The sequence below is a fragment of the Leuciscus leuciscus genome (genome assembly GCF_965113295.1).
Source record: "Leuciscus leuciscus genome assembly, chromosome: 24".
NCBI lineage: Eukaryota > Metazoa > Chordata > Actinopteri > Cypriniformes > Leuciscidae > Leuciscus > Leuciscus leuciscus.
Window position 1 is genome coordinate 32,816,326 of NC_138723.1, and position 24,942 is coordinate 32,841,267.

Below are 24,942 nucleotides of genomic sequence, written 5' to 3' on the forward strand. Positions count from 1 at the left end.
AACCCATACAGGCCTAACCCTAACCCTAACTCTCCACCTGTCCCTCACGAGGAAGTCTGGCTTCAACACACCTGGCCACCTGGAGGTCTAATGTCCTTTAAGAGAGTCCTGGTGTAAAACTTTGACTGTAGAATAATATATTGCTTTTTTTGATGCAGACTCAAAATATTCTAGCTGCGGGGTTTTAAAAGATAGAATTGACCGCACATCTTCATCTTAATTTTCCGTCTTTATAAGATGAGAGATTTTAATTCCTGGGAGTTCCTGTTCATTCGTCTTGTCCATCAAAGTTCCTCTCCCAATGTACTCTCTGTAACTACTTGGTAAGGTATTGACAATCTCCTCCATCAACCTTTCTGTCAAGCGTGAAGATCTTAAGCCAGTCATTTCTTTAAGTTCCTCCAACAACTTCCATCCATCTCTATTCAAGAGGTGTCCCAGCTTGACAATGCCATTTCTCTGTAAGCATGCACTTACACTTACAGAAGACAAAAGTCTTGTTTGAGTCATTGGATTAAAAAACAATGGTTCCTCTAGAACCCAGTTCCCAGGTTCATCAACCTCTCTTTCAACTTTAAAAACAGTTCTCCATGAATGCAACATTGTCCGGTAAAAATGCGAAAGCTCAGACATGTTTATCTTCTCCAGGTTCATTAAAAATAAATGTCTACCCAATCCAAGACCCCCAGTTTTTTGAAGAATTGCCTTTGCAGTCTGAGACCAAACCAAGTCCTTGTGGTAGAGAAGTCTCTGAGCTGCTTGGATTCTGAAAGCACAGATTCTGCTCCTCACGTCCACCAGACCTTGGCCTCCTTCTTGAACTGGAAGATACAGTCCTGCTGCACGAATCCAGTGTTCTCCACTCCAGAAGAAATTCACAAAAGTCCTCTGTATCCTGCAGATCAGCTCATCCGGTGGCTCCAGTACCACGAGTCTATGCCACAAGATAGAGGCAGCCAGGGGTTTACCACCAGAACTCTTCCTCTGTACGACAATTGTGGTAATAGACATTTCCATTTAGACAATCGAGCGTTCACCTTCTCCAGCATTCCCTCCCAGTTTTTTCCTTTAAATAATAATAATAATAATACATTTTATTTAAAGGCGCCTTTCTCGGCACTCAAGGACACCGTACAAAAATACATAATACATTTAAAACAGCGCAGAATAAGAAAAACAGAAGAATAGAGAATAAAACAATATTAAGAACAATTAAAAGAGGCAGAGCATGTTACAGTACATTAGATATGATAAGCAGTTTTAAACAGATGTGTTTTAAGTTGAAGTTTAAAGTGAGAGAACGAATCAATGTTTCTGAGTTGTGGTGGTAGTGCGTTCCAGAGTCGGGGAGCAGATCGGCTAAAAGCTCTGCTCCCCATAGTGGTGAGACGGGCACGGGGGACAGAGAGGTGTATGGAGGAGGATGACCTGAGTGAGCGGGAAGTGGTTGAAACCTGGAGGAGATCGGACAGATATGGGGGGGACAGGTTGTGAATGGCTTTGAATGTTAATAAAAGGACTTTGAAATGGATACGAAACTGAACCGGGAGCCAGTGAAGCTGTTGGAGAACAGGGGTGATGTGGTGAATGGATGGTGTTCGTGTTATTATGCGGGCAGCTGAATTCTGGACCAGTTGAAGTTTGTGAAGGGATTTGTGAGGGAGACCGAAAAGAAGAGAGTTGCAGTAGTCTAGACGTGAAGTGACGAGACTGTGGACAAGGATGGAGGCTGTGTGGGGGGTAAGGGAGGGGCGGAGACGATTAATGTTTCTTAGATGGAAGTAGGCAGACCGGGTAATGTTATTGATGTGAGATTGAAAAGATTATGTGCTGTCAAGGATGACACCCAGACTCTTCACCTGGGGGGAGGGTGAAACGGAGGAACTATCAATAGTGAGAGAAAGACTGTTGGTTTTGGATAAAGTAGATTTAGTGCCAATGAGGAGAACCTCAGTTTTATTACTATTTAATTTGAGGAAGTTCTGTGTAAACCAAATTTTTATTTCTGAGATGCAGTCAGTAAGTGAGGTGGGTGGGAGAGTGGATGAGGGTTTGGTCGAAAGGTAGAGCTGTGTGTCATCAGCATAACAGTGGAATTGAATGTTAAATTTACGGAAAATACTACCCAGGGGAAGGAGGTAAATGATAAAAAGCAAGGGCCCCAGGACAGAGCCCTGGGGAACACCTGAGGTAACATTGAAGGGACTGGATTTAAAAGATTTAAATTGAATGAACTGAGTACGGCCAGAGAGATAGGAAGTGAACCAGTCTAATGGAGTGTGAGTGATACCAATGGCAGATAACCTGTTGAGGAGGGTGGTGTGACAGATGGTATCAAAAGCTGAACTTAAGTCGAGGAGAATGAGAATGGTAAGGAGTCCAGAATCAGCTGCCATAAGGAGGTCATTGGTGATTTTGATAAGTGCTGTTTCAGTGCTGTGAAGTGGACGGAAACCAGACTGGAACTGTTCATACAGGTTATTTTGGGATAAATGAGAATGGATTTGAGAGGCAACTGTTTTTTCAAGGATTTTGGAAATGAATGGTAAATTTGAAATTGGACGGACGTTATTGTAGTCAGAGGGGTTGGCACCCACTTTTTTCAAAATTGGAGTAATGGAAGCAGTTTTGAATGATGTTGGAACAGTTCCAGTGGTGAGAGAGGAGTGGATGATAGCAGAAATGAGGGGAACCAGGGATGGGAGACAAGTTTTAACAAGTTGTGTGGGGAAGGGGTCAAGTTGGCAAGTGGAAGCCTTAGATTTCCTGATCAATTCAGTGATTTCAGAGATAGCTGGGAGGTGGAAGGAAGAGAATGAATGTGTGGATGGGTGAAAATCAGCTGAGATGCTGTGGTGAGGGATATGTCCAAGGTTCTGGTGAATATTTTTTATTTTTTCAGTGAAAAATGACATAATGGAGTTGCAAAATTGGGTTGTATACAGGTGAGGGGGGAGAAAGTCCTGAGGTTGAGTGATATTGTTAAGTATGGAAAACAGTGACTTCGAGTTTCCTTTATTAGCAGTGATTATACTGGAGTAGTAGTGACTTTTAGTGCGAACGATGGAGTCCTTGTATTGTAAGATGTGATTATTGTACATTTTTTTGTGAATAGTGAGACCAGTTTTCTTGTAGAGACGTTCAAGTTGCCGACCTTTGGCTTTCATGAGACGAAGATCGGTGGTGAACCAGGGGGCAGAGACGGAAAATGAAACGGATCTGGTTTTTAACGGAGCAAGGGAATTAAGAATATTATGGAGTCCGGTGTTGTAATGAGAAACCAGATCATCGGGAGAAGATAGAGTATGAGTGTCGGGGGGGCAGAAGGAGTGGAAACTTGAAGTGAGAGTGGCAGGATTAATATTCTTTATATTCCGAAATGAAATAAAACGTGTTTTTTTAGAGATGGAGAGAGTGAGTTTCATTGAAAATGAGATGAGATAATGGTCAGTTATGGGGAGTTCAGCAGGTGTAAAATCAGAAGGGGTTATACCAGAGCAGCAAATTAAGTCCAGAGTATGTCCTTTTGAGTGTGTGGGGAAAGTGATATGTTGCTGGAATCCAAAACTCTCTAGACAGGAGGAAAAGTCTTTAGTGAGAAGCAGATTGATATTGTCCATGTGGATATTAAAATCACCCAGCAGAATTATGTTTGATGAAAGAGAGGATAGATGAGTAAGAAAGACAGCAAAATCATTTAAAAATTCACTATTCAGTTTTGGGGGGCGGTAGACAGTAGCAATAATGGTTGGAGTAGGACCAGAAAGCTCGCAGACAACAGATTCGAATGTGCTAGAGACAGGCACAGAAACCGGCGAGACTTTCCACTTCTCGTGATAGATTATCGCGAGACCTCCTCCCCGGCCGGAGCTGCGTGGTTGACAGATGTAAACAAACCCACTAGGAGTGGATTCATTAAGCTGAGAAAAGTTGTTGGGCTGTTGCCATGTCTCGGTTAAACAAAGAAAGTCAAGCTTACGATCTGAAATGAGGTCCTGGATAAGATGTCCCTTGTCTGTCAGTGAGCGGATGTTGAGCAGAGCGAAGTTGACTGTGGTGTTGTCACAGCTGGTGGTGGTGCTAGCCGACCGAGCTAGGCGGGCTAACACGCTGTGGTCGACAGCCCGGTTGATAGATCGTGGAGGGCGAGAAGAGCTGGACCAGAAGGATTTTATTGCAGTTAAGCTGTTGTAGTGGAAATTCCGGCGGGACCCTCGGTGGATATATCTCGGGCGAGGCTGAAAGGCGATGTCCGGATGAAGGTGGAGAGCCTCAGGCGCAGGTCCAGGCAGGTGACAGCGCAGCCGGAGAAGATCAATGGCCGAATACTGGAGCAAGCCCGTCACTAGCAGGTGAACAGGCAGTAGAAAGAGCCAGACACAGACGAGCAAAATGTATTTCCTACCAGCCCGCATTGTACTTTAGGCAGCGTTGACGGCCAGAAAAAAACGGCGGATGAGGCAGAAGCCAGGACAGAACAGGTGAGCTGACGGCAAGCAGCGGCAGCAGGTTGCGCCAGCGTTCACTCACGTGGGTAAGAGTTGACACGAATACAACAAAAATGTTGTATTTCCTAAAAAAACACCTAAAATGTGTAACCCTTCTCTTACCCACAGCAATCCACCCGGTAATGTTGGAGGTCCTAATCCTCCCCACTGACCAATAATAAGCCCTTCACTTTTCCCCCAGTTCATTTTTGCTGAAGATGCCCTCTCATATTTTCTAATAATTTCCGTTAAAATGTCAACGTCATTTTGACTCGTGATAAAGACTGTGATATCGTCCGCATAGGCAGATAATGACAATGATTTTACTTCCTGGTATAAATAGTAGTAGTACTACTATTTATACCAGGAAGTAAAATTCCATTCAGATCTCTCCTTATCCCACACAACAATGGCTCAATAGCCAGACTATACAATTGTCCAGAAAGTGGGCAACCCTGCCTAATACCCCTTGACACCGGTACTGGTGCACTTAATCCTCCACCAGCTTTAACCATCACAAAAACATTTGAATATAACAACTTAATATAAGATATAAAATTCTCTCCAAATCCAAATTGTTTTAAAACCTTAAGAAGATACCCATGGTCAACCCGATCGAATGCTTTCTCTTGGTCCAAACAAAGAATACCCAGGTTTAACCCCTTAAACCCTAAGCGTCCCGCCGGCGGGACGCCACCCCATGAAAAATATTCATAATCAAATTACTAAGCAACCACTGAATGGAACAACACAAAATAGGTATCATTTTAAAGCTTAGAATCTCAGCTTTTTAATGCATCTAATTACTTCGATCAACTTCTAATGATTGCAGAGTTATTCCACTAAATATGAGTGTACCCGCCGCAGGCGCCACCTAGCTGCAAAATTAATAATCATAATTTTTTTTCAAAAATATTACCTGGATCAACTTAAAATAGATGTCATTTGAAAGCTTAGAGTCTGAAATTTACAATGAATGTAGCCAATTTGATAAACTCCAATGTAGTGCTGAGTTATTTGCTGATAAATAGAAAAAAAAAAAATTCATAATTTATAAACTACTTTTTTGTACCACATACTGCAATATGTCAAAAACATCATACAGCTCAGATAGTCCTGTGTCATATGTCATTTGAAAGGTCTCAATGAGTAGAATACAACAAGCATAATTGTTCCAGGGTTTTTAATAAACTTGAGCAAGGTTTTTGTAAAATAACCCCTTAAGAGACCCATGTGTAAACCATATATGGATGCTGCATTTTAGACACATTTCCGCTTGTAACTTCATGAAACATGCTCCAATTGTGGAAAATGACACATCATTATTTACAGCAGATGCTTACAATTAAAAAGAGTCCAAACTCAACATAATCCATCACTCAGAACTAAAGATATTCCTCATGGAGTTCTAAACCACAAAAAATCCACTGATTCACGTAGCCTAGCAAGGTAGCTTAGACTTGGCCTTTTTACTCGTATCTTCATGAAACATTCGCCGATCATGAAAAATTATACATCGTTATTTACAGCAGGAGCTCACGATTACAAAGAGCCCAAACTTAATATATTCCATCAATCAGATCTAAAGATATTTCCTCATGGCGTTCTAAAACAAAAAATACCTCAGACGCGCCTATCCTAGTATATACTCATGAAGCACTCGCGTTTGGTTTTCACTTATAACTTCACAAAGCATGCACAGATCGTAGAAAAATGCACATCATTATTTTCAGCAGACTCTCACGATTAAAAAGAGCCCAAACTCAGCAAAATCCATCACTCAGATCTAAAGATATTCCTCGTGGGAGTTGTAACACACGAACCACCACCGGCGCGCATAGATCGTTTATTATAGATGTAGCACTTGTCGCGTTTTAACTCATAACTCAATGAAGCATGCATCAATTGTGGAAAATGGCACATCATTATTTACAGCAGATTGTTAAGATTAAAAAGAGCCCAAACTCGCCATAATCCATCACTCAGATCTAAATATATTCCTTATGGCGTTCTAACACAAAAAATTCCACAGGCGGATCTATGAAGTAGCAATAGCAGTGATGCGATGTTGTTTTGATGTGACGTTTCAGCTCATAACTCAATGAAACATGCATGGATTGTGAAAAATCACACATCTTTATTGACAGCAGATTCTCACGATTACAAAGAGCCCAAACACAACATAATCCATTGCTTTGATCACGAGATATTCCTCACGAAGTGATGCATACTTGGCTAAAAAACAAGTCTCTCATCCTCCCGGGGTGCAAAGTGTTTTCCAGTTTTCCCGGAACCATCCGTGCTCGATTTCAAACGTGGAATAACACAAAATATGTATCATATTAAAGCTTAGAATCTCAGCTTTTTAATGCATCCAACCACTTCGATCAACTCTGAACGAGTGCTGACTAGTCTCTCTCAACCGGAGTGTACCGCCCGTAGACGCCCCACAGGCGCCACCTAGCTGCGAAAATATTAATTATCATATTTTTCCAAAATATTGCCTTGATTCAAACAAAATTGGTGTCATTTGAAAGCTTAGAGTCTGAACTTTACAGTGAATGTAGCCAATTCGAAAAACTCCTAAGTACTGCTGAGTTATTTGTTGATAAATAGAATATTTTTTTTCATAATCTATAAAATAGTTTTTTGTACTATGTACTGCAATGTGTCAAAAACATCATACATCTCATGAAACATTCAAAAATCATTGAAAATTGCACTTAATTTTTTACAGCATATTAATACAATTCAAATGAGCCCAAAATTTACTTAATCTATTGCTTTTATGACAAGATTTTCTTCATGGTGAAACAATTTTAAAAATGCCCATGAGGGGGCGTCAAGGTCTCAACAAAAAGGCTATCTTGGTTCCAAATGCTATAACTTTTGATTGCTTTATCCAATCACCACAAAATTTTATCGAGATGCAGCTCATATGTAGAGGGACTTCCCCAAAAAAGAATTTTCCTTCTACCTTATTTCCTTCCTGAGTTATTCCATGTCAAATAAGAAAGATATGCATTATCATTATAAAAATTATATATATTTTTTGTCTTTTATCAGCAGTTTCTCGGCAGGAGAATGTCCAAATGTAATGTATATTTTCAAAAAATTTGAAAAGTGTTCTTTCAAACGATACCTACCTTTAGAATCTCCTTGCTATAGTTTTGAAGTTATGAGTCTTTAGTTTTGTGTATGTCACTAAGAAAACTCATTTTTTTTATTGCCTTCCAAATGTGTGAGGACTTAACAAAAAGGCTCCCTTTGTTCCAAGTGCTGTAACTTTTGATTACTTTATGCTATCATCATAAAATAACGATCCAGACGCAGACCACACATAGGGGAACATCACAAAAAAAGAATTATTTTGCCACCGTATTTCCTTCCTGAATTATTGCATTTCAAATAAGAAAGATATGTAAATTATTAAAAAATAATATTAATATTTTTGTCTTTTATCAGCATTTTCTCAGCATTAGATTGTCCAAAAGTAATAAAAATTTATATTTTCTAAAAATATAAAAAGTTTCCTAACAAATGATATCTACCTTTTGACTCTCCTCTCTATAGTTTTGAAGTTATGAGTCTTTACTTTGTTGTGTGTCACTCAGACAAAAAACTCCAAAAATGGCCTCAGTGTTTAAGGGGTTAAATGATTAAATTGGTTAAAATCAACTACATCCCTTAATAAAAAGAGATTATCCATGATTGACCTTTTGGGAATGCAATACGTCTGGTCATTTTGAACCAATAACTCTAAATAACACTTTAACCTATTTGCTAAACACTTTGACAGTATTTTGTAGTCCAAACATAATAGAGAACCTGGTCTCCACTTCTTTAGAAGACCTAGATTTCCTTTTTTTGGAAGCAAAGACAGTACAGCTCTTCGGCAGCTAATAGGAAGGGTTCCACTTTTGATGCTTTGAATGAGTACTTCATACAGATCTTGTCCTAATTTATTCCAAAAAGCTTGGTAAAACTCAACTGGCAGTCCATCAATTCCCGGAGAACGTCCTCTTGATAACTGTTTCATTGCTTCTGTAATCTCCTGAAAAGTTATTTGACTGTCTAGTGATTTTCTCCCCTCTTCTTCCACCTGAGGTAAATCACTCAACGAATCAGAAGCACTCTCCACTTCACAGTTCTCAGCGTCATACAGGTTTTTGTAGAAGTTAACTGCCAGCTTCTTTATTTCCACCGGGTCTGACGTTATAGTCCCATCAGGCCATTGAAGATGATACATTTGTTTTTTGTTGGGAGCTTTTCTTTTCAAGGTTGAAAAAGAATGATGTAGGAGCGTCCATGTCTTTAATAGAACAGATTCACCGCTAAAGGTGTGACAATTCATCGACCCCCAAAGTACACACATCTCTGCCTACAGGCCTTGATCACTGTCAGCCCCTCGGTGCCTTTGGGAACTCCAAATGGTCCCTGTGGTAGAAAGAGGGGGTGGAAAACAGGAAAGCAAATGTCTTCTGTATGGAAGGTTCTGTATGGATCTGGGTTTACACTAGCCTGGTCCTACCAGACTCTCGTACATTTAATTTGTACAGAGAGTAAAATCTGGCCACTCTCCATTGACAAGCGTTAACTTCCTTGAAGGCGGGAACTCTGTTTAAAACTATTGGATCTGCCCAGAGCCACTCTAGATCTGCCATAACCAATCGCTAACGTTTGGTCATGTAGTAACCTTACAACTCAGACTAGCGCACGACATCAACGTCATCGTTCTCAGCCACTCCCTCTGTTCGCTGATTGGACCGGTAGAAATTTGGCCGGAGAAAACCCGTGAATACACTGCAAACCCAGACGGAGTACTGAAGGGAAATGAAAATTGAGCGGAAGTACGTAGGAGGGCGGAGCCAGGCTAGGTTTGCACCATATTTACACCGTGAACAGTGATTGGTCACTGCATTAACGTCTATGATTGGTTACTATGGCACAGAAGAAATCCGCTCACGAACGCTCTGATAATAACTAACAGTGTTAGCACAATGTAAATGACTGATTGATTTAGAGATCGCAGAGCTCGGCTGAACTGATGTGATGGTGGGCGATGTGACAAAAACATCATATGATCGCGTCGCGGTTTTTGTTCATACTGGCTTTAAGACTAGTTTAGTTACTGAGCAGTACAGCCAAACGAATTTCCTTATTTAAAAAAAAGAGCCCTATAAGGGAATAAAGCATACAAGAAAAATGAGTGACAGATCATTTAGACCAAAGTAGGTGTGATCGATATGACCAAAACCTTATTTTTAATAGTAAACGTATAAATATAATATAAAGGAAAATAATGACATAAAGTGAAATAAGAACAAAGATGCAAATGACAAACAATAGGACTATATACAATATTAGAACGATATAGTTCCATATAAAGGGTTAGTTCAGCAAAAATGAAAACTCTGTCAGTAATTACTCACACTCATGTTGTTCCAATCCAAGACTCTCGTTCATCTTCAGAACACATTTTTGATGAGATCTGAGAGCTGTCTCTCTCCTCCATAGGCTTCTCTGTTACTGAAACTTGCTGGTTCAGAAAAGTTAGTAAAAACATCGTTAAAATAGTCTAAGTGACTACAGTGGCTCAACCTTAAGTTTATCAAGCGACAAGAATACTTTTTGTGCGCAAAAACAAACAAAAATACTGACTTTATTCCCCATATTTATTTATGGGTCTTTGAGTGAATTCACGAGACGCATGCGCCAGAACTGAGAAGAGGACGCTCACGATCATGTGATGGGAAAGTGTGAAAGGTAAGCCATTCATTGGTCAGGCACTTTTACGTTTTCTCGTTGGTTTCTCACGATTTGGACATCCAGGAAATGCACACTTTAGAACCATTTTAAACATCGAGACCCGTCGGCGTCCTCGTCTCAGTCCTGGCGCATGCGTCTCGTGAACTCACTCAGAGAAACACACGGAAGAAACATGAAGAGTTGGATAAAGTCGTTTTTTTTTTTTTTTTTTGCTGACAAAAAGTATTCTCGTCGCTTGATAAACGTAAGGTTGAGCCACTGTAGACACTTGGACTATTTTAACGATGTTTTTACTAACTTTTCTGGGCCGGCAGAATGAAACCGAAGCCTATGATGGAGTGAGCCCGCTCTCAGATTTCATCAAAAATATCTTAATTTATGTTCCGAAGATGAACGACAGTCTTACGGGGTTGGCACAACATGACGGTGCGTAATTATGACCGCCGCTAGCGTAGCTAGCCGGTCATATAGGGATTGTCAAAGTTTTTTTTTTTTTTTTTTTTTGTCACCTTACTGAATTTTTCGTTAACGATACCAGGGACACCGAAGCACCGGGGAACATGAAATTTGGTGGGCATGTAGCCCCACTAGACTTCTAAGGAAAAATTTCGTTTGGTCCCCGGGGGCCACTCCCCCCCCGCGCTGGGCCCCCCCAAACCCCAAAAAATGCAGTTTTTCCTAAATAACTACCTGAACCGTGGCACCGAGGATGAAGAAATTTTTATCGTATGTTGGTCTACTAGACTTTTACGGAAAAATTTCGTTTGGTCCCCGGGGGCCACTTCCCCCCCCGCGCTGGGGCCCCCTTAAATTTTTCGTCAACGATACCAGGGACACCGAAACACCGGGGAACATGAAATTTGGTGGGCATGTAGCCCCACTAGACTTCTAAGGAAAAATTTCGTTTGGTCCCCGGGGGCCACTCCCCCCCCGCGCTGGGCCCCCCCAAACCCCAAAAAATGCCGTTTTTCCTAAATAACTACCTGAACCGTGGCACCGAGGATGAAGAAATTTTTATGGTATGTTGGTCTACTAGACTTTTACGGAAAAATTTCGTTTGGTCCGCGGGGGCCACTTCCCCCCCCGCGATGGGGCCCCCGTAAATTTTTCGTCAACGATACCAGGGACACCGAAACACCGGGGAACATGAAATTTGGTGGGCATGTAGCCCCACTAGACTTCTAAGGAAAAATTTCGTTTGGTCCCCGGGGGCCACTCCCCCCCCGCGCTGGGCCCCCCCAAACCCCAAAAAATGCCGTTTTTCCTAAATAACTACCTGAACCGTGGCACCGAGGATGAAGAAATTTTTATGGTATGTTGGTCTACTAGACTTTTACGGAAAAATTTCGTTTGGTCCGCGGGGGCCACTTCCCCCCCCGCGATGGGGCCCCCGTAAATTTTTCGTCAACGATACCAGGGACACCGAAACACCGGGGAACATGAAATTTGGTGGGCATGTAGCCCCACTAGACTTCTAAGGAAAAATTTCGTTTGGTCCCCGGGGGCCACTCCCCCCCCGCGCTGGGTCCCCCCAAACCCCAAAAAATGCCGTTTTTCCTAAATAACTACCTGAACCGTGGCACCGAGGATGAAGAAATTTTTATGGTATGTTGGTCTACTAGACTTTTACGGAAAAATTTCGTTTGGTCCGCGGGGGCCACTTCCCCCCCCGCGATGGGGCCCCCGTAAATTTTTCGTCAACGATACCAGGGACACCGAAACACCGGGGAACATGAAATTTGGTGGGCATGTAGCCCCACTAGACTTCTAAGGAAAAATTTCGTTTGGTCCCCGGGGGCCACTCCCCCCCCGCGCTGGGCCCCCCCAAACCCAAAAAAATGCAGTTTTTCCTAAATAACTACCTGAACCGTGGCACCGAGGATGAAGAAATTTTTGTGGTATGTTGGTCTACTAGACTTTTACGGAAAAATTTCATTTGGTCCCCGGGGGCCACTTCCCCCCCCCCCCCCCCCCCCCCCCGCGCTGGGGCCCCCGTAAATTTTTCGTCAACCATACCAGGGACACCGAAACACCGGGGAACATGAAATTTGGTGGGCATGTAGCCCCACTAGACTTCTAAGGAAAAATTTCGTTTGGTCCCCAGGGGCCACTCCCCCCCCGCGCTGGGCCCCCCCAAACCCAAAAAAATGCTGTTTTTCCTAAATAACTACCTGAACCGTGGCACCGAGGATGAAGAAATTTTTATGGCACATCAACCTAGCCCATAATCACTCATTTGTGATTTGCGCCCCTCCCATAAAAAATGAAAATGCAATATTATTCTGCTTTAATCGCCCCTATCTTCAGTGGAGATGTTCAGAACTGCACCATATTTCATGTGTATGATTAACTTGACAACCTCTGGGGGTATCCTCTGCTAAGTTTTGTAGAATTTCATCCATGGGGGGGTATAAAATAAATTCATTTATGTGCACATTTAGTGACTGTACACTCATCGGCCTGTAGATGGTGCTGTTGAGCGAAGGGTTGCTGGTTTAGGATGATACTGTCACACACACACATGCAGGAATACAAACAAACGCAAGCATGCACACACACTGACATCCACACGCACAGACACACACACACACAAACACACACGCGCACACATGTACGCACACATACATACACACACACACACACACACACACACACAGACACACACATACACAAATACACACACATACACACACACACACACACACACACACACACACACACACACAGACAGACATGCACATACTATTACTTTTTTTAGGTATATACATAAACACGCAATACAGCCAAATTACTCCACGTCATTTATTTTTGTGGAAAGCCAGTGCAGGCCTGAGCGGCGGTCATATTTTGTACCGCAATGCGGTACATCTAGTTACTGACAGAGTTTTAATTTTTGGGAGAACTAACCCTTTAAAGTACTTTAATATCAATTGTTTGAATTAATGAAAATAACAGGCAATTAGGATTTTTGCCCTAAACAACATTATGTAAGGAGTGTGTGTGTCTTCACATGATTCTGTTTCCGTTTGCTTTAATCAGTGTGCTAGACTTGTAGTTTGGCAGTGAATCGGCAAGTAAATGTCTTCATGTCTGGGTTCAAATCTCCTCAGCCGAAAGTGTTGGTTCATGTGCGGAGTCGAGCTCTGGATTCAGTTCTGACCAGCGAGAGCAAAGGCGGCTCTTTCCCAGCCAAACTCTCCCTGTGTCCCGCTGACCGCTCTCTGGACACACAGCGCTGGATCTTCACCGACGGCCTCCTGAAGAACACGGTCAGTCCAACACGCACGTGTTCAGAGAATATTCTTTTGACATTCTAAACCAAAGTATGAGCTGAACTTCACAAACCGTCTCCTTGGATATTAATTGGATAGTTTGTTTCCCCTCGGTTGAAATTGCGTTGGTAACGCCTGGATGAGTGAGATTGGAGTGTTTTGTTATTGCTGGAGTTTCTGAAGCTTGCGTAAAGACTCCGTCCTCTTCTGAATGGAGGCGAGAGCTGCAGCTCATTTGCATTTAAAGGGACACACACAAAAACGGCTCATTTTTCTTCACACCCAAAATGGGGCAGATTTGACAAGTTATAATAAATGATCTGGTATTTTGAGCTGAGATTTCACAGACACATCCTGGGGACTCCATAGATTTATATTACACCTGGTGAAAAGGGGCATAATGTGTCACCTTAAATGTTCACAGTGCATTAACTAATGTTAAAAAAAAAAGATTACTAAATGTTGAAATTAAGATGAATTAAGATTAATACATGCTGTAGAAGTATTGTTCATTCTTAGTTCATGTTAACTAGTGTAAAGTGTTACGATTGTGTTCCTGGTACGGTCAGAGAGAAAGTGCGGGTACGCTAGAGTGTTCAAGCACAGTTTGACTGACAGTTCATCGAGATCAAGACTGAATATCTTTGTTTCAGTTTTTTTCATAGTTTTCAGAAACTGAGTTTTACTGTCATGTGATGTTGTGTGTCAGAAGCAGGAGTGCTGAACTTCAGAGACTCTCCGCTGACGGTTCGCAGTGATTCAGTCGTTGTGTGTGTGTGCAGGCGCTGTGCGGCTGTCTGTGTGTGATCGGGGCCAAGGCCTGCGCCGGAGCCAGAGTGGCATTATGGGAAGAACATGGGCGTGTGAACCAGCGCTGGAGTCTCAGCGAGGACGGGAGAATCTGCTCACATCTAAACCTCAGCCTGGTGTTAGACCTCAGAGGTGTGTGTGTGTTTGTGTGAGGTGTTAGACCTCAGAGGTGTGTGTGTGTGTGAGAGAGGTGTTAGACCTCAGAGGTGTGTGTGTGTGTGTGAGTGTGAGGTGTTAGACCTCAGAGGTGTGTGTGTGTGTGTGTGTGTGTGTGTGAGTGTGAGGTGTTAGACCTCAGAGGTGTGTGTGTGTGTGTGTGTGTGTGTGTGTGTGTGTGTGTGTGTGTGTGTGTGTGTGTGTGTGTGTGTGAGTGTGAGTGTGAGGTGTTAGACCTCAGAGGTGTGTGTGTGTGTGTGTGTGTGTGTGTGTGAGAGAGGTGTTAGACCTCAGAAGTGTGTGTAAAGCCGCGTTTCCACCCCAGGAACTTTCCCCAGGAACTAGGAATTTTGGGCTGGTACTCGATGTGTTTACACCGCCGGAACCAGGGTCTAAATTAAGTTCCGGGTAAATATTTCCCCCTCCGATAATCCCTGCTCGTGAGGTAGTACTTTTTCAAAGTTCAGGAACTTTCAGGGGTGGGACTTGTGCGCTGCACAAGCTGATTGGTTGTGTTCACGCCGCATTTTCGTTGGATGACTCCAGCATTTATTTATTTTTAACCTCCCTTTTTAAAAAATCTATTGCCGTTCGTGTCGTGGCTTCATGCAGTAAAGCCGCCTTTCCACTGCACACGACATTCGCATTCGATTGTCGCATCACCCCCTGGTGTCAGTCGCACAGAACTTTGAAATTGGTCGTTAAGCAACCGTTACCCTCGGCTATTCACAATGGTAAAATGAATGATTTTAATGAATGTAATGCATGCATGAATATATCCACACACAACGAATGACGCTCAATACATCTAATATAAAAAACAGTCGATTTTATAGAGCTAATCAATATAAATATTGATTTAATAATGATACAAATATTTTTTCAGCCATAATTACTAATAACCGTCATTTTGCAGGAATAGCATTTACATTAAAGTATTAAAATATTGGTAATTCTATGTTCAAACTTTTTTATTAAACCAAATAATATTACAACACAATGGATCACAAACTATTGACACTTTTTTTTTTTTTTTTTTTACATTAAAACTAAACCAAAGAAAATACCCACCAACTAAAAAAAAAAAAATAATAATAATAATAATAATAATTATAAAAAAAAAAAAATTAAAAACGAGAATAGAAACAATTGTAATGATACAAGTAGATAATATACAATACATAACACATACATGCGTACATACACATCTAATCATGTATTAACCAGGAGGTAGAGTTTTAAGAGAATTAAAGTAAGCAATAAAGGGATACCATTTACTGAAGAAATTGCTTTTCCGAGAACTTCTTACTTTTTCCAGTTTCAGAAAAAACATGGTATCCACTAACCATTGGGAGGTTGTTGGAGGCTTATTAGATTTCCAGTGGAGCAAAATACGGCGTCTAGCTAACAAGGAGGTAAAAGATATAACATCCAGTTGTTTGGAATTAAACTGAGACCAGATTTTTGGTACACCAAAGATTGCTATGGTGGGGCAAACATCAATTCTAATTTTTAACACTTTAGACATAATTGTAAAGTACCTGACCCAAAAATTTTGCAACATAGGACAAGTAAAAAACATGTGACTCAAATTGCAGAAAGGTGCATGACATCTGTCACATCTGTCTTCAACATTAGGAAAGATTTCAGATAGCCTGGCCTTGGAAAAATGAATTCTGTATAATACTTTAAATTGTATGAGGCCAAGACGTGCACAAATTGTACTAGAACGTATTCTGTCCAGTGCGCCTGCCCACCAGTCCTCCTCAAAACGTTCCCCCAACTCCCCCTCCCACGCTCTTTTAATTCTGTCGATAGAACAATCACTTAGACCTAAAAGACAACCATAAATTCTTGAAATTTGTGACTTGTGATACGGATTGAGTTGCAGAAACTCTTCCCAAACCAGCAACGGGGGCAGAGATGGGAACCTAGAAAATAAGGTAGCAGAACAGTGTCTAATCTGCAAAAAACGATACAAGTGGGACTCTGACAACTCCAAATCAGAAGATATCTGTACATAACTACAAAATGTACCATCTCTGTACAGATCTCGAAAACATCTCAAGCCTTTAGCATGCCACTGCTTAAAGACAGGATCAGAAAGAGATGGGGGAAATATGTGATTTTCCAATAGTGGCATCAATGTTGAGGCAGAACTGAATTTAAAATGTCGCCTAAATTGGCACCAAATACGAAGTGTAGATACAACAACTGGGTTTTTTGTCAATGAAGCTGAAGAGACATTACATAAGGGTGAAGTGAGCAAAGCCAACAGAGAGGTGGATACACATGAATTTGCTTCCAATCTGCACCATATTGTAGTGGACGAACTAAGCCAAAATGTTATCTTGTGAATATTTACTGACCAATAATAAAACATAAAATTAGGTAAAGAGAGCCCACCATTCAGTTGACATCTTTGAAGCAATGATTTCCGAATTCTGGGCACTTTGCCACCCCACAAAAAGTCAGTCACAATCTGGTCAATAGATTTAAAAAACTTTTTAGGGAGAAACAAAGGAATGCACTGAAAAGCAAAAAGAAACTTGGGCAACACATTCATTTTCACTGCATTAATCCGACCTATCAATGATAGAGGCAGATTGCTCCACCGCTGAAAATCAGACTTGGTCTGTTCTAACAGAGGGGTGAAATTACCAGATACAAGAGAGGACATAGAATGAGTGATATTGATGCCAAGGTATCTAAATCCTGTTCTGCTTAGTTTAAATGGAACATCTGACTGCAAAAGACCCATAGCCAAAGCATTAATTGGGAAACACTCACTTTTGTGGAGATTTATTTTGTATCCAGAGAAAGAGCCAAATTTTTGCAACGTAGATAAAATCACTGGGAAATTTGGAATTGGATTAGAAACATATAATAATAGATCATCAGCATATAGTGATAGTTTAATTTCAATGCCTGACCTCACCACTCCCTGCAATAACGGGGAGGACCTCAAAGCAATTGACAGCGGTTCAATGGCCAGGGCAAAAAGCAAAGGGGAAAGTGGGCACCCTTGTCGTGTTCCACGTCCAAGCCTAAAATAGGTGGATCTATTGTCATTGGTGTGCACACTCGCCCGAGGTGAAGCATATAAAAGACGTATCCACTTTATAAATTTATCTCCAAACCCAAATTTTTGAAGCACAGTGAAAAGATACTCCCACTCTACACGGTCAAATGCTTTTTCAGCATCGAGAGAAATAACAACCTCAGGTGTATTGGCAGAATGTTTAAGATTAATTATATTTAAAAGAGTACGGACGTTAAAAAATAACTGTCTCCCCCTGATGAACCCTGTTTGCTCCTCAGATATAATCTTTGGAAGTATGTTTTCAATGCGAGATGCCAACACTTTGGCCAAAATCTTGGCATCCACATTCTGTAAGGAAAGGGGCCTGTAAGAACCACATAGTTTAGGATCCTTATCCTTTTTAAGCAACAGAATTATGGAGGCTTGTGTTAGTGTTTCTGGTAGGAAGCCACGCTCTAAAGATTCCGTATACACTGACAAAAGTAATGGGGACAATTTGTTCTGAAATTTTTTTAAAAACTCGACAGGAAATTGCATCCTTTTAATTGCCTGATTAATTTCGTTTGTGTTGATAGGTGCTTCGACATCCCCAGCAACAGCTGAATCAATCATGGTAAAATTTAAGTTCTGTAAAAAGGCAGTCATATCATGGGCATCAGACGGAGATTCAGAAGTATATAACAATGAATAAAAAGACTTGAAGGTGTTATTAATACCTTCAGGATCAGATATCAAATTACCAGATAGGTATGGAGTCAATATAGGGCCATATATATCTGCAAAATAAAACAATGTTTTGCAAACAAAAATTATGTTTTGCAAAAAAAAAATGTTTTGCAAATAAAAATAAGAGTATTGAGAATTTTTTTTGCTTTTTTGCAAGTAAAAAAAAAATTATTGCAAAAGAAAAGTTAACCACTGAGAGAAAAAATAAAGTTTAGCAAAGTAAAACTTCAGCAGCATTGACTTTGCAACACATATTTCCCTTTGCGCCGCTCCTTTAAATCCGCGTTTCAGTCATCCGTGCCTCTGCGGCGCAAGCTTTCCTTTGCGCTTCATTTTTCTTTGCGCCTCGCTTTGTGTCCCTGATTTGACGTGGGGGGAGGGGTCAAGAGGTTGGGGTGTGTACAAGGGACGAAGGCGCGTCCCTCTCGTAACGTCATCAGCGCGAGCCCCAGACTATTATTGTCAATAATACATACCTGTGATCCATGATCCATCACCCGGGCTGCGTTCCAGTCCAAAATTGTCATGCCCTTCACTCGCTAACTTCCCTCCGTCTCGTTCACTCGGATGTACGTCATTGCGAGTGCTCACTACTGGCGGAAACTGCAATGGGCTGAAATGGAACGTCCTAAGCCCTTGATCATTTGGAATCAGCTGTGGAGTTGATTTATTATTTACATTTTGTTTCCCTTTAAGAATTTGTTTAATGCAGCATCCAAATGTTTATAGGTGTGTTTGGGTTGTTTTAAATTAAATATATATATTATTAATATATCAGAGTTGTCTGTTGTGGTGGTGATTAGACGAGATATGTGGTGACGTCACAATCGTACTGCATTGTGGGACATATAGGTGCCTGAAGTGTACATTGAAGCAGACTCGCTCCCTCGGTCAAAATCGAGGGAACGAGGGTCTGTCCATATAAACTTCCCTCGTCCACTTCACGAAGTGGAACGCACTTCAAAATGGCGGCAGGGATTCCCCCAAGGGGAAGTGCTTAGGGAAGTTCGCAAGTGCGTGTCTAAAAGTGGACTGTAACGCAGCCTCACATGTCTCTGCTCCGCCATTTCGATCGATCCAGTCGGTCTGGGGCTCGCGCTGATGACGTTACGAGAGGGACGCGCCTTCGTCCCTTGTACACACCCCAACCTCTTGACCCCTCCCCCCACGTCAAATCAGGGACACAAAGCGAGGCGCAAAGAAAAATGAAGCGCAAAGGAAAGCTTGCGCCGCAGAGGCACAGATGACTGAAACGCGGATTTAAAGGAGCGGCGCAAAGGGAAATATGTGTTGCAAAGTCAATGCTGCTGAAGTTTTACTTTGCTAAACTTTATTTTTTCTCTCAGTGGTTAACTTTTCTTTTGCAATAATTTTTTTTTTACTTGCAAAAAAGCAAAAAAAATTCTCAATACTCTTATTTTTATTTGCAAAACATTTTTTTTTTGCAAAACATAATTTTTGTTTGCAAAACATTGTTTTATTTTGCAGATATATATGGCCCTATATTGACTCCATAGATAGGTCCTGGATCTGTGGAATCAAACGGCTAGCTGCTTGACGTCTTAACTTATGAGCTAAGAGGCGACCAGCTTTATCACCATGCTCATAATAAGTACTACGAGAATGCAAAAGAAGCCGCTCAGCATCTTCAGTCAGAACGAAATCAAGTTCAGCTTGTAAATCGAGACGTTGTTTAAATTTATCTTGTGAAGGGGAATTGGCAAGCAGCTGATCAATTTGAAAAATACTTGAAGTGAGTTCACGTATTCTTGTGTTGCGAACTCTCCTTGAGTGTGCGGAGTAAGAAATAATCTGTCCCCGAAGGTAAGCTTTAAGTGTTTCCCACAGCAATGAATAAGTAACCACCCCATCTTGATTTGTAGCCAAAAAATTGTCAATGGAAGTTGAAATAAAATCAATGAATTTTTCATCAGACAAAAGAAGAGTATTCAACCTCCATAATGAAGAATATCTAGGCTGCACAGAAAACTGTATATCAACACTAAGAGGGGCATGGTCAGAGATAACAATAGCATGGTAAGAAACAGATTTTACTTTAGATATCAGAGAGCTATCTATAAAAAAATAATCAATACGAGAATATGACTGATGGGCTTGCGAGAAGAAAGAAAATTCCTTATCTTGAGGATTATAAAATCTCCAAGGGTCAACACAACCATTTTTGAACATAAATTCCACTATTGATTTAAACATAGATGATGGAGTCATTGTTCTGGAACTAGAGCGGTCCAAAGCAGGATCAATTACACAATTAAGATCACCGGCAAAAATAAGAAGATGACTATTTAATGAGGGGAGGATCTCAAATAACTTGTTTATGAAACCTGGATCATCAAAATTTGGGGCATATACATTGACAAGAATCACAGGATTTTGTAGTATGGTGCCAACAACAATCAAATATCTTCCATTTTTATCAGCTATTACCTTAGTAGAAGAAAACTGAACCCTTTTGTTAATCAATATTGCGACCCCTCTGGCTTTTGAATTGAAATCAGAGTGAAAAACTTCCCCTATCCAAGTACACTTAAGCTTCAAATGATCTTGGTTTCTCAAATGTGTCTCCTGTAAGAAAGCAATGTCCGTATTTAACCTTTTCAAATGTGCATATATCTTGGACTTTTTGGTGGGGCTTCCCATGCCATTAATGTTCCAAGTTACAAATCTTATTGCAGAACTGACTAGATGTGGCAAATAACCATGAGAATTAGCCATCTACTTTACTAAACTAAAACAGTTCCCTTGAGGGGAAAAAACTCCTGTAAGACAAAACGAGAGAAAAAATAAATAAATAAAATAAAATAAATAAAGGGGAAATTCAACCCTCAGAACATTCCCACCCACGCACGCACATACATTATCCGCATCCCCAAATGACGCGGACCTATGTGCAGACTCCAACTGGAGCCAACCCAATGATTCACTGCTCACGATTAGAGATAAACAAAAAGAGAAAGGTGACCTGCAGAATATGACATTCAATAATGCAAACGCACATTAGAACAGATTTAACAGATAACCCCATTTAACTCAGCTTCAGTAGCAAATACTATTGCACACTTGTATTTAAAACAATTAAATAAAAACATAATTCCCAAATATGGCTGGTAATTAGACAGCAAACAAAAAAAAAAAAAAAATCGTTTGCATTTGAGACACTATGACAAGCTCAAAAATAAAATAAAAAAGTAACAAGTAATAAACAGTCACATTCGCGTGTCATACACACAATGTCTCATGTATACTGACGTGGGTTAGCTTACCCAACACAACTCGCATGCCTATGCGTACACATTCACGCTTCACTTGATACATTCTGATGAGGCTGTAAAGAGTTGACATATGATTTAGCCAGATCCGGTGAGTTGAACTGTCTTTCGACACCGTTGAAAGTAACACGTAGCTTAGCTGGATGAAGAAAACCAAACTTGACTCCAGGAATTGAGCGAAGTAGCCGACGAACATCATTGAAGGCAGACCGGGCACGAGCAGTCTTTGCAGTGAAATCCGGGAAGATGGATATACTCATATCACCAACTTTGAGCTGTCTCTTCTCACGTGCCCTCTTTAAGACCTCGACACAGTCAGAGTGATAATGCAGTCTTGCCACAATAGCTCGCGGACGCTCCCCCGGTTTTGGCCTGGGTTGCAATGTGCGATGTGATCTGTCAATGATGATGTCCTTGTCGAAGTTTAGTGCCTCCTTAAGTAGCTTGGATATCGCCACGGTAGTAGATGGTTTTTCTTCTGGAACTCCTATTATCCTTATATTGTTACGACGGGATCTAGCTTCCAGATCTTCACACTTGTCCTCTAGTTTAACCACAGCAGCCGAAAGAGACTCTACCTTCTCCCGAAGCTCGGTGACGTCATCCGAACAGGTAGAAAGGGAATGTTCCATGTCCTTCACTGTGCCTTTCAGTGCTGCCATGTCCATCTGCATCGATACCATGCTATTAGAAAATTCTGCTTTAACGGCCTGAAGCTCGCTCTTGATGGTCGCCAAATCATCACCCAACATGGACTGCAACTCGGAGCGAAATATTTCGGCCAGATCTTTGCGCAACGAAGTTAGTATCTCCGTTTTAAGGGCATGTGTATCGTCTGAACTTGTCCCGAGCTCAGTGCCCGCCTCCGGGCTATCTGAGTCTCGCTCTGCCGTGGATGCACTAGCGGTAGGCCGCTGCTCCGATGCCCGCGCGTGACTACCTTTACTGCCTTTAGTTTTCATTTTTGTTGCAATAATGGAAAATCATACAACACCACTAACAAATGATACGCGTAAACACAAAGTATTAAATTGAAATGTGCGTAAGAGATGAAATATGCAAGAATTCTGCAGGAGCTACCGCGATCACGACTCACTCCATAGTCTACCTAACCGGAAGTCTCAAAATATTGGTAATTCTAGCTTTGCGCTCATAGTTTTGATTAGAATACATCACATCCGGTCGACCGGTCGCATACGGTCTAGCCGCAGAAGTTCAGATATTTGAACGCATCCGAAGCTCAAATCGGATCCGAAATTTCCGCATACGCATATGATCGGAACTCCCCGCAGCTCCCGTACGACTCTCCATTGGAAATGAATGACTTCCGGTCCGACGGCTGTCGTTTGTCGTTTCCAGTGGAAAGGCGGCTTAAGAGTTGTCTGTCTGCAAATATGGAATTTAATAAAAAAAACTGGTGGACTGGCGACGAGTTTCAGGCTTTATTAAGGGTATTTGTGGAAGAGGAAACTTTCTGCGCGTTCGTCCCAGCCATCTAACGGTCAATGTCCGCAATAGCTGATAACATTCAAATTTTATCTAACGTTAGCATTACGAGCTTACTGAACACGCTTTATCAGTGCTCGTCTCTTTTCTGCCACAGCTTTTATTATTAAGTCATTATGTTTACACATTGTCATCTATTGCAAGGCACTCTAAACCATGTTACAAATTTACTATAACAGGATTGAAATAGCGCTTTGAGGTTAGTAACAAACAACTATTTACAAGACTGTCACTATTTATGATTGATAGACGGGGTTCAGGCTTTTTTTAAGCGTATTTGCGAAAGAGGAAATTTTTGCGCGTTCGTCCCAGGCATCTCACAATAACTGATAACATAGCCTACGTTGTCTAATTTTATACGCATACGAGCTTTCTGAACACGCTTTAGTATCAGTGCTCATCTATTTTGTTTTGTTAATTACCTCGTTAGTAAACCAATACATAACTGCAGCACAGTTTGAATCTCCTCCATACTTATTATAAATGTGGCGCTCAAAACTGATTACTGTCCGTCGCAGACTGGGAGGAGCAGTTGCGCGCAGTTTACCTTCCCGGTACTTTAGACCGCGGTGTAAACGCAGAAAGCAACCGGTCTGGGGCAAAAAAAGTTCCTGGGACAAATTGTTCCGGGTAATTTCGGTGGAAACGTGGCTTAAGTGTATGTGTGGTGCTGGACCTCAGAGGTGAGTCTCTTCTCCATCAGTGTGTGTGTGTGTGTGTGTGAGGTGTTAGACCTCAGAGATAGGTGTGTGTGAGAGGTGTGTGAGGTGTTAGACCTCAGAGGTAGGTGTGTGTGAGAGGTGTTAGACCTCAGAGGTGTGTGTGTGTGTGTGTGTGAGGTGTTAGACTTCAGAGGTGTGTGTGTGTGTGTGTGTGAGAGGTGTTAGACCTCAGAGGTGTGTGTGTGTGAGGTGTTAGACCTCAGAGGTGTGTGTGTGAGGTGTTAGACCTCAGAGGTGTGTGTGTGTGTGTGTGTGTGTGTGTGTGAGGTGTTAGACCTCAGAGGTGTGTGTGTGTGTGTGTGAGGTGTTAGACCTCAGAGGTGTGTGTGAGAGGTGTTAGACCTCAGAGGTGTGTGTGTGTGAGGTGTTAGACCTCAGAGGTGTGTGTGTGTGAGGTGTTAGACCTCAGAGGTGTGTGTGTGTGAGGTGTTAGACCTCAGAGGTGTGTGTGTGAGGTGTTAGACCTCAGAGGTGTGTGTGTGTGTGTGTGTGTGAGGTGTTAGACCTCAGAGGTGTGTGTGTGTGAGAGGTGTTAGACCTCAGAGGTGTGTGTGTGTGTGTGTGTGTGTGTGTGTGTGTGTGAGGTGTTAGACCTCAGAGGTGTGTGTGTGTGTGTGAGAGGTGTTAGACCTCAGAGGTGTGTGTGTGTGTGTGTGTGAGGTGTTAGACCTCAGAGGTGTGTGTGAGATGTTAGACCTCAGAGGTGTGTGTGAGATGTTAGACCTCAGAGGTGTGTGTGTGTGAGGTGTTAGACCTCAGAGGTGTGTGTGTGTGAGAGAGGTGTTAGACCTCAGAGGTGTGTGTGTGTGTGTGTGTGTGAGGTGTTAGACCTCAGAGGTGTGTGTGAGATGTTAGACCTCAGAGGTGTGTGTGAGATGTTAGACCTCAGAGGTGTGTGTGTGAGAGGTGTTAGACCTCAGAGGTGTGTGTGTGTGAGGTGTTAGACCTCAGAGGTGTGTGTGTGTGAGAGGTGTTAGACCTCAGAGGTGTGTGTGAGAGGTGTTAGACCTCAGAGGTGTGTGTGTGTGAGGTGTTAGACCTCAGAGGTGTGTGTGTGTGAGAGGTGTTAGACCTCAGAGGTGTGTGTGAGAGGTGTTAGACCTCAGAGGTGTGTGTGTGTGAGGTGTTAGACCTCAGAGGTGTGTGTGTGTGAGGTGTTAG

General features: G+C 41.8%; 1 protein-coding gene across 3 annotated transcripts in view; it reads left to right on the forward strand.

Annotated features, from left to right (window-relative positions):
* The window catches only part of LOC309489743 (beta/gamma crystallin domain-containing protein 3), a 67,512-nt gene that overhangs the window by 41,378 nt on the left and 1,192 nt on the right, over nt 1–24,942 (forward strand). For 2 of the 3 annotated variants that reach the window (XM_082158608.1, XM_082158607.1), the window contains 2 exons: nt 13,367–13,525; nt 14,311–14,470. In XM_082158608.1, the coding sequence (XP_082014734.1) occupies nt 13,367–13,525; nt 14,311–14,470 (319 nt within the window). Of the gene's footprint in view, nt 1–901; nt 1,001–13,366; nt 13,526–14,310; nt 14,471–24,942 lie in introns of all 3 variants that reach the window. The other variant, XM_082158606.1, reaches the window with a different exon arrangement.